This window comes from Macrosteles quadrilineatus, unplaced genomic scaffold, assembly GCF_028750875.1.
Source record: "Macrosteles quadrilineatus isolate MER2022 unplaced genomic scaffold, UCM_ALF_1.0 Scaffold_2__2_contigs__length_208266976, whole genome shotgun sequence".
Classification (NCBI taxonomy): domain Eukaryota; kingdom Metazoa; phylum Arthropoda; class Insecta; order Hemiptera; family Cicadellidae; genus Macrosteles; species Macrosteles quadrilineatus.
The window spans coordinates 45,376,035-45,386,284 of record NW_026542595.1 but is presented as its reverse complement, the minus strand read 5'-3'; the positions used below and the strand labels follow the sequence as shown (position 1 = coordinate 45,386,284).

General features: G+C 39.6%; 1 protein-coding gene across 1 annotated transcript; it reads left to right on the top strand.

The window, feature by feature from the left end:
• The first annotated feature begins 1,641 nt into the window (after positions 1-1,641).
• On the top strand, positions 1,642-2,469 carry LOC128984130 (uncharacterized). Its single transcript, XM_054403417.1, has one exon. The coding sequence runs from the start codon at positions 1,642-1,644 to the stop codon at positions 2,467-2,469; it is 828 nt and encodes a 275-aa protein (XP_054259392.1).
• Positions 2,470-10,250: the final 7,781 nt, after the last annotated feature.

Here is a 10,250-nt window from a genome sequence, read left to right as displayed (position 1 = left end):
AGTCTGACTGATCAGCGTCATGAACATTTTAGGTAGATAAGTTATTGGCACATAGAGAGTGGGCATTAGTTATAGTTATTCAATCAATATATTGGGTTATTCGTTTAACATTGGTAGGTATTTAATTTTACGATAAAGGTTCTGATCGATTACTAAAAGTATGAAGAGTTTAATTATTATTTTAACATTCTTAAATGGCTCTGTGTAACTGTCTTTGATTTTGTGATTTTTTATTTACTTACTTTACATTTTCATTTATTTTTCCTTTGTACTTTTACATATTTTGTTAAAAACCTCGCTGTACCATGTTCTTGTTATCGTATTCAATAATGATTTTTTTTATCTAACAATAAGATAACTCTAAGAGTAAATATTGTTGAATATAGAGTAATGTTACTTTTCTGATCGTTTTACAAGTGATCGATGGCTGGTGGTGATTATGGGTTGTGTTGGTATGGTGTTTGTGATTCATTGATAAATTTATTTAATCTTGAATGGGTGTCAACTATAAGACAAGTACATCAAGATTTTGGTTTCTTTAAATTATGTAGCTTTTTTACCTTCAATAACATGATGATGATGCAAAATTACCAGTTTTAAATATTTTTCACGCTTTAAGTGCAAGAGTTAAAGCTACACTCTCTTAATGAATTAGTAGTATCTAAAACCCGTATGAAACATTACTTATGCGTTATTTGCATTAAGGGAGGCAGTTTAAGCTTCTAATTTTGCATATATTCGAAAAAACAGGCGTATTAATAGAAAAAGCAAACTTTTTAATTTATTACGTTGATCAGTTGAATTTCCAAATAAATTTAACATTCAGAGTGTACAGTCGGAAAAACTAATTCAGCTGTTGGAAAGACAGAGAGCAGGATTTAGGATGCAATTTGCGCACCTGGAAGCAAGCCAGTTAGAGGAAAACGTACATCTTTGTTTAGACCACGGGAGGTATTACTTACAATACATTCAAGTCTGTGTCAGTTATATACTGACTGTTTTATGAATAAACCTGGTTGATTTGATTTAATATGAAAACACACACACATTTCAAAATGGTTATATTTATATATATTTGTTGAAATTCATGACTTTAAAAAGCTTAGAATGTTATTATTGTATTTCATATAGTTAAAATTTATGTTTATGAAATAGCATTGAACAGCATTTTATATATATTGTTGTGCTATTATACCCTTAAAATTTGATTAGGCTTATATCTAAAAAACATGAATAACGAAAACTGTAATTTTCAAAGAAGATAGTCGTAATCAACTTAAGTAAATTAAAGGATCTCTTGGTTTACAAACTATTGAATTTAGTTGGTTTTTTACTCTAAGTGGCTACAGCAACAAAAAATAAAATGATAACATGCGAATAATTTTTAATTTAAGTTCCTCTTTTCTATTATTCTTTATAATATACCAAATACTACCGCATAAACGAATAAAAATATTTGTAGTGCCTGACGACTACTTACCTGTATATAAATCTTTATTTTAACAGATGATATTTATTTGTTTACTAATTCATTCAATTATTATTGTTCACTTTTAACTTTTTACTAAATACACGTATTTTTACTCTTGTCTAGCATTTGTGAGTTCACAACTTCAATTGGTGACCCCGACGTGATCCGAAATGTCAAACGGAGAACAATCAGTACACAGAATTCAAGTCAAGATCCCTCCTTTCTGGCACTCAGATCCAGAATTGTGGTTTGCACAAATCGAAACCCAGTTTTCTCTAGCGGGGATCACGGTCGACGAAACTAAGTTCTATTACGTCTGCGGTAACCTAGATGCGAAATACGCAGCGGAAGTGAGGGATATCCTCACCAACCCTCCAGCAGAAGAAAAGTACAACAAATTAAAAAAAGAACTTATAAAACGGTTTACCTTGACCCAGGAACAGAAGACGAAACAACTTTTGGAACGAGAAGAGTTAGGTGATCGGAAACCATCACAGTTCCTGAGGCACATGCGTACTCTAGCCGGAACCATGATACCTGATCCACTACTGAAGTTTCAATGGCTTAGCCGTCTTCCTTCAGCAACACAAGCCATCTTGGTAACACAAAAGGCTGCGGACCTCGATACACTGGTGGAGCTTGCGGATGCTGTCCATGAAGTCAGTCCTCACCATCAAGTATCGGAGGCGTCCTTATCAGCTCCCTCGATGGAAGAAATGATGGAACGCTTTACAACCACGTTGACATCAAATATTAGAGAAGTAACAGAAAAATTTCAACAAGAAATAGCAGGAATCAAAGAAGACATGAGACGTCCAAAATTCCACAAGACATCAGACACATATCCACGTAGACAATCATGGCAACGCTCCAAGAATCGATTTGATCGCCATGACGTCTGTTGGTATCACTGGCGGTTCGGCGACGCAGCAACGAAGTGCACCGACCCTTGCAGATTCAAAGGAAGCAGATCGGGAAACGACCCAGGGAGTCTCTAATGGCGACAAGCGACTCCGACCTCACATGTTCCCGTCGCCTATTTGTCACCGATAAGGTAACCAAACAACAATTTCTAGTTGACACGGGAGCTGATGTATGCGTCTACCCTCGTAATATGTTAGATAAAAAAAGGCCTAAGACTGACTATACTCTATATGCAGCAAATAATACTGAGATTACGACGTATGGTCTTGTATCTTTGCCTTTGGACTTTGGTCTACGCCGCTCATTTGTTTGGCGTTTCATCGTAGCCGATGTATCCAAACCAATAATAGGGGTAGACTTTCTACACTATTATGATCTGCTTGTTGATGTACGACGTCAATGTTTAGTTGACCAGTCAACTTCGTTTTTTTCCAAAGGTCAACCTCCTTCAGTTCATTTAGTGAGTAGTGTTAAAACTATTAAGTCTTGTCAACAGACAGTTTTCTCTCAATTACTTCATGAATACCCAAACCTCACCAGACCTTCAGGTAAACCTGATTGTACTTCCAAACATGACACAAAACATCATATTGAGACAACACCAGGACCTCCGGTGTTCAGTAAACCCCGCCGCCTGGCACCGGATAAATTTAAACTCGCCAAAAAAGAATTTGAATCCATGGTTCAACTAGGTATAGCTAGACCCTCTTCTAGTTCCTGGTCTTCTCCCCTTCACATGGTTCCCAAAAAAGGCGATGAGTGGAGGCCATGTGGAGATTACAGGGCTTTGAATGCTAGAACTATCCCTGATCGGTACCCTGTTCCCCATATTTAAGATTTCTCTCACCAACTTCATGGTAAGACAATATTCACCACCTTAGATCTTGTTAAGGCTTATCACCAGATTCCGGTTGCTGCTGAGGATGTCCACAAGACAGCAATTACCACACCTTTTGGCCTGTTCGAATTCCCTTACATGTCATTTGGACTATGCAATGCTGCTCAAACGTTTCAACGCTTTATAGATGGCGTACTTAGGGGCTTAGACTTCTGCTACGCTTACATCGACGATATCCTAGTAGCTTCAGAGTCAGAAGAACAACACGTATTACACTTAAAACAGCTCTTTGACCGTTTTTCTACTTATGGGATCCTCATTAACCCAAGTAAGTGTGTTCTAGGAACATCAGTTGTTAACTTTCTAAGGTATGAAGTATCTGGAGAAGGTATCAAACCTTTGCCAGAAAAGGTTAGAGTCATCAACTCATATCCTAAACCTAAAACAGTTAAGGAACTAAGGAGGTTTATTGGCATGATAAATTTTTATCGAAGGTTTTTGCCTAACACGGCGGAGCATCAAAGCTTACTAAACGAACTCCTGAAGGCTAATGTGAAGGGAAATTCACCTGTCAACTGGACCACGGCAAGTAATGAAGCATTTGAGGCTTGCAAGCAAAGCCTTAGTAAAGCTGTGATGCTGTCTCACCCTGTACCAGATGCTCAATTGGCCATTTTCTGCGATTCTTCCGCCCTTACTGTGGGGTGTGCGTTGCAGCAAAAGATAGGTGATAGTTGGCAGCCGTTGGCCTTTTTCTCAAAAAAATTAACCTCTGCTGAACAAAATTACAGTGCCTACGACAGAGAGTTGACAGCAATATATTTATCAGTAAAGTACTTCAAACATATGTTAGAAGGTAGGCAGTTTACCATTTTCACAGATCACAAACCACTCACTTTTGCATTTAAGCAAAAAGCAGACAAATGCTCTCCCCGCCAATTTCGTCATTGGAATACATTGGGCAGTATTCAACGGACATCCGCCACATCTCTGGACAAGGTAATGTGGTAGCTGACACCCTCTCCAGAATTGAGACGATTGCCGTTCCATTGGACTATCAGGCATTAGCAGACTCACAGAGCAAAGATGAAGAGTTAATACTGTAGCTGTGAACTAGCATCAGCTGACTAGTGTCCTTTATGTTTACGATTTTGGATATTTCGGTTGTCATGGTGACTAATGGGTGTTGAGTTGAATGAATGTTTAGAGAAGGTTCGTTTTGTTGTCCTGTTTTTTAAAGTGTAAAATATAACTAAGTTGTAGAAAGTTCTGAATAGTTTTATTTTCCCACAAGCTATTTCGGCATGTCTGGAAACGGTACAAGATTTTCGGATTTGGTAAAGTTGTATGATGGCGAAGGAGACTTCTCGGAATGGCTGAAAAAGTTAGAGCTTGTATGTAAACTTCAGAAGGTTAAAGAACTACAATCAGTGCTTCCCTTGTTTTTGTCTGGAGGAGCATATGCCGTCTACGATGGGCTTACCGACGCAGTTAAGAGTGATTACTCCGCCCTGACCCAAGCTTTGCAGCGGGCTTTCTCTGCTAACTGTTTCCAAGCGTATGAGGAGTTCATATCCAGACGTTTGCTTCCAGGAGAATCTGTTGATGTCTACGCATCTGATTTGAAAAGGTTGGCTAAATTAATAGATTCTTCAGTTTCTGACGAGTGGATAAAGAGTTCTTTTGTTCACGGACTACCCAGAGAAGTTCAAAATCAGTTAAAGGCGGCATGTTGTTTGCAAGAAATGGAGCTGTCAAAAGTGTTAGAAAGGGCGAGAAGTTTAGTGAATGGAAGTGAATCCAATGTTGGAGCCGCCGCTCAGATGGAAGTGTCCGTAAATAAAAGACAGTATAGTAAAAAATGTTTTATCTGTAACTCGGAAGGACATCTAGCAAGATCATGCCCACAAAGAAAGCCAAGTAGCACCTCGAATGTAATTTGTTTCCGCTGTGGAGAAGCAGGACATTATGCTCCAAAGTGTTCACAGGCTCAAAAAAACGAGTAAAAGGGGCCACCCTTTGTTGCGCGGGTGGCTATCCTTGTTTGACTGCGCAACCACAACTGCCGACGTTGATGGTAACTGTTGCTGGAACTAAGTGTTGTGCATTATTAGATACGGGGTGTTCAAGAACTATTATCTCACCGAGTCTTGTCAGGTCTAAGAAACTAATAAGGCCCACAAGTCAACGAGTGGTAATGATGAACGGGGACGTAGTAGACTGTAACTTAATGTGTGAGACAGAGGTGTCCGTTAGTGGGATTAACCTATCATTAAACTGTTTAGTTGCTCGATTATTGCCAAACTATCAGGTGCTATTAGGAATGGATGCGATTTCTGCAATGGGTGGAGTTACGATTCAGGGGGATGGTGGCGTAGAATTTAAAAAGGGTTTGTGTACTGGAGCAGTGGCTGAATCTGAGCAAAAGGGTGACGGTGACCAGAAAATCATCAGGGAGATTGAATCCAAGCAAGAAATTAATATTGATAAGAAATCTGCAGAGAAAATCATTATTGAAGACTGTGATTTTAAGGCAGAATTTTTAGATGGAAAATGGACAGTGGAATGGAATTGGAAGGATGTGAACAGACTGCCTATGTTGGAAAATCAAGTAAAAATGTACAGAATTCCTGAGAATGCTACCGAAGCCTTCGAAACTGAAGTTGAAGAATGGATAAAAAGTGGTTGGCTGCAGCCCTATCATGGAGAGTTTGAAGGTGTGATTCCTTTGATGGCTGTCATACAGCAAAATAAGGATAAAGTGCGGCCTGTAATGGACTATAGAGAACTTAACCAATTCGTTTCAAGCCATACAGCTGGAAGTGAGGTTTGTAGTGAAAAGTTAAGATTGTGGAGACGATTGGGTGAACATGTGAGTACAGTTGATCTTCGTAAAGCGTACTTGCAAATTCATATTGCTCCACATTTGTGGAAATTTCAAGTTGTCAAATTTAAGGGTGAAAACTATTGTTTAAATCGAATTGGGTTTGGGTTAAACGTTGCCCCAAAGATTATGAGCAGTATTGTTAACAAGGTTTTATCGATGGATCCGATAGTTAGGAGTGCCACAGATTCATATGTCGATGACATCGTCGTTAATGAAGAAATCGTCAGTAGTGATGTTGTGATTAGATTGTTGGAAACATATGGTTTGACAGCAAAGCCGGCAGAAACGCTTGATGGAGGCAGAGTATTAGGACTAAGGCTGAGAAGAGCAGGATGTAAGCTAATGTGGTACAGAGATAACAAATTAAAACCTTTGGACCAAGTTAAAACAAAGAAAGATGTTTTCTCGTTGTGTGGGCAATTGATTGGACACTATCCAGTAGCAAGCTGGCTTCGACCTGCATGTAGTTTCGTTAAGAGACATTTGTCGGATCTGAAGTGGGATGATTTGATCAGTGAACGTGCGCAAACTATGTTAACAAATATTATGGATCGAATCGATGAAAGAGACCCAGCCACTGGCAAATGGGCTGTGTCCCCTGGAGAAGAAGGAAAAGTGTGGTGTGACGCAAGCAGTCTAGCGATCGGAGTTTGTCTAGAAATTGAAGGTGAGATAGTCGAAGATGCTTCGTGGCTGAGGAAGCAGCATGATTCAGCACATATCAATTTAGCAGAATTGGAAGCTATCCTAAAAGGAGTAAATTTGGCCCTGCGTTGGGGGTTAAAGAAGATCGTATTAATCACGGATTCAGCGACAGTTCATGCTTGGGTGTCATCTATACTGACGGGGGACCGTCCTATCAAAACACATGGGTTAAGTGAAGTTTTGGTTAGAAGACGATTAAGCCTATTTAAAGACATTATTTTGGAATGCGGTCTCAATGTACAAATAGAACTCATTAAGTCACAGTTCAACAAAGCAGATCTTCTTACAAGAGTGCCAAAAAAATGGTTAGCAAGAAACGAAGAGACTAGCATTGCACTTGTGTGTGAGAATGAGAGTGTGGACCAAAAGACATTGGTGAAACAGGTTCATGACTTGCATCATTTTGGTGTTAACCGTACTTTATTCACCGCCAGACGGTGTCACCCAGACATTAACTTTACCACAAAAGTTGTTGAAGAAGTTGTGAAAAGTTGTAAAGAGTGTCTGTCAATTGATCCATCCAGCATCAAATGGGAGCCTGGGTATTTGGTTTGCCAGAACAATTGGTATAGGCTTGCCATTGACGTAACACACTATGGTCAAAACAAGTTCATTACCATTGTGGACTGTGGTCCAAGTAGGTTCTGCATTTGGCGCCGGATCCCAAAAGAGACGAAAGATCAGATTTCTAAAGTGTTGTTGGAATTGTTTACTGATCGAGGGCCACCACATGAGATTTTGATGGACAATAGTGCAACATTTCGATGCGAAGAGATTACTCAGCTCTGTGATAAATGGGGTATTAAAGTTGTGTTTAGGTGTGTCAACCGGCCAAGTGGAAACGGGATAGTTGAGCGAAACCACAGAACAATCAAGCGTATGGCCGCAAGAACTAAAGGGAGTATCCAAGAAATGGTCTATTGGTACAATTTGACACCTAAAGAAGGATTAGGTGGCGATTCATCGCCGAGTTCCCAGATTTTTTCGTACCAATGGCGATGTAAAGGTGAACCTGTAAAAGGTGAAGTGTATGAAGGGTCACATTTTACAGTAGGTGAACGTGTGTATGTCAAGCCGCCAAACCCATCCTGTACTTCGAGATGGAAGGAAGGAGTGGTTACTGGACAGTTTTCACCCAGAAGTGTTGAAGTAAATGGCAGGCCTCATCACATAGCAGATGTGCGAAAAGTAGTTGAAAGTAAAAATGAAAGTGTAAGTTGTGTCGGCACCTCGAGGGCGTGTGGTGGTGTTGACACCACGGGGGCGTGTAGCTGTGAACTAGCATCAGCTGACTAGTGTCCTTTATGTTTACGATTTTGGATATTTCGGTTGTCATGGTGACTAATGGGTGTTGAGTTGAATGAATGTTTAGAGAAGGTTCGTTTTGTTGTCCTGTTTTTTAAAGTGTAAAATATAACTAAGTTGTAGAAAGTTCTGAATAGTTTTATTTTCCCACAAATACGTCACATGCAGTCTGATTCCAGCCTGAAACTTCGACAGATCCCAATACCAGGAACACAAGTTTTGCTTTACTGTGACATATCTACTCCCATCCCTCGTCCCTTCATCACAAGGCCATTTCGACAAACCGTTTTTTAACAGTTTACATAATCTCTCCCACCCAGGTATTAAAGCTTCATTGAAACTTGTCAGTCAACGTTTTGTCTGGCCTTCAATGAACTCTGACTGCCGTCGATGGGCCCGTTCTTGTATGGCATGCCAAAAGTCCAAGATATCACGTCACAACTGGACTCCTGTAGGTATGTTTGCTCCTCCATCTTCCAGGTTTGAGCACATACACATTGACCTTGTTGGTCCGCTACCTGTCTCCGAAGGTTACAGGTACTGTTTGACCTGTGTTGATCGTTTCTCAAGGTGGCCAGAAGCAGTACCAATCGAAAACATAGAAGCAGAAACTGTAGCACGAGCACTTTTTACCACTTGGATTTCTAGATACGGAACACCACTACGAATTACAACAGATCAAGGTCGGCAATTTGAGTCAAGCCTGTTTAAACACCTAGGAGATTTGTTAGGTTCGACTCGTCTCAGAACAACTTCCTATCACCCATCGTCAAATGGACTAGTTGAAAGTTTTCACCGTCAACTGAAGGCAGCCATCAGATGCCACGCAACAGCACGATGGACTGAGGTATTGCCCGTCATACTTTTGGGAATACGGACAGCATGGCGTGATGATCTACAAGCTTCTTCAGCTGAACTCCTGTATGGTCAACCACTTCGCCTACCTGGAGAGTTCCTTACACTTAGCGATTCCAACCATGAACTTGACCCACAAAGTTTTGTCAAAAATCTGCGTCAACATTTCAACAACTTAAGACCAGTTGATGGAACAAGACATGGAGGTAGGACGCCATTCGTGTTCAAGGATCTCAACACATGCACTCATGTCTTCGTACGTACCGACATTTCTAAGGGTGCACTCGATCCCCCCTACTCAGGTCCTTACCTCGTCATTAGAAGATCTGACAAGACTGCAGTAATTCGGATGCGAGACAATGATGTAACCATTTCGATGGATCGACTTAAGCCAGTCTATAGCTTACAACTCGACCATGATGACACCAGCGTTTCCAGAGGCACCATAACTACTACTGCTCCCTTTTCTCATTCTGACATTCAACAACGAGGTACATTGACATCTAAATCTATTCTGAGATCTACACCATTAACTACGCGCTCTGGGAGGCAAGTTCATTTTCCAGTACGGTTCCAGAGTAGATTTTTTTCGTGTTTGCTCAACTACACAGCTCAACCACTGGCAAGGGGGTACTGTAGTGCCTGACGACTACTTACCTGTATATAAATCTTTATTTTAACAGATGATATTTATTTGTTTACTAATTCATTCAATTATTATTGTTCACTTTTAACTTTTTACTAAATACACGTATTTTTACTCTTGTCTAGCATTTGTGAGTTCACAACTATATTTATTAAACATACAAAGCTAAGTTTGAAATCTCAAAGGGCAGATCTATATAGATAAAAGACTTTATAGGCATAAAACAATTTTACCAATTTAGATTAAACACAAAAAACATACGTGAATCTGTTTTTACTTATCAAGGTTGGAGCACTTATAACAGATTCGAACTAAGACATATTACACTTCAAATGGAACATAAAACACAAAATTTTAAAATGGAAGTGGCTAAGAATCAATATTATTTACATTATTGTTTTATGCATGTGGATGCTATAATTTAAAATACAATACATGTTAGTATACTAGATTTCAGACACTATGTTATTCATATCGATATAATATCGCGTACTTGGGGTTAGACACTTTTCAATGTACTGTAGGTTACTTTTAACATTGTGAAGTGAATTATTAAGCTAAACCGAAAGGCGAACCTAAAAAATGAGCAACTGGCACTAAAAATGTATTGATGTAATAT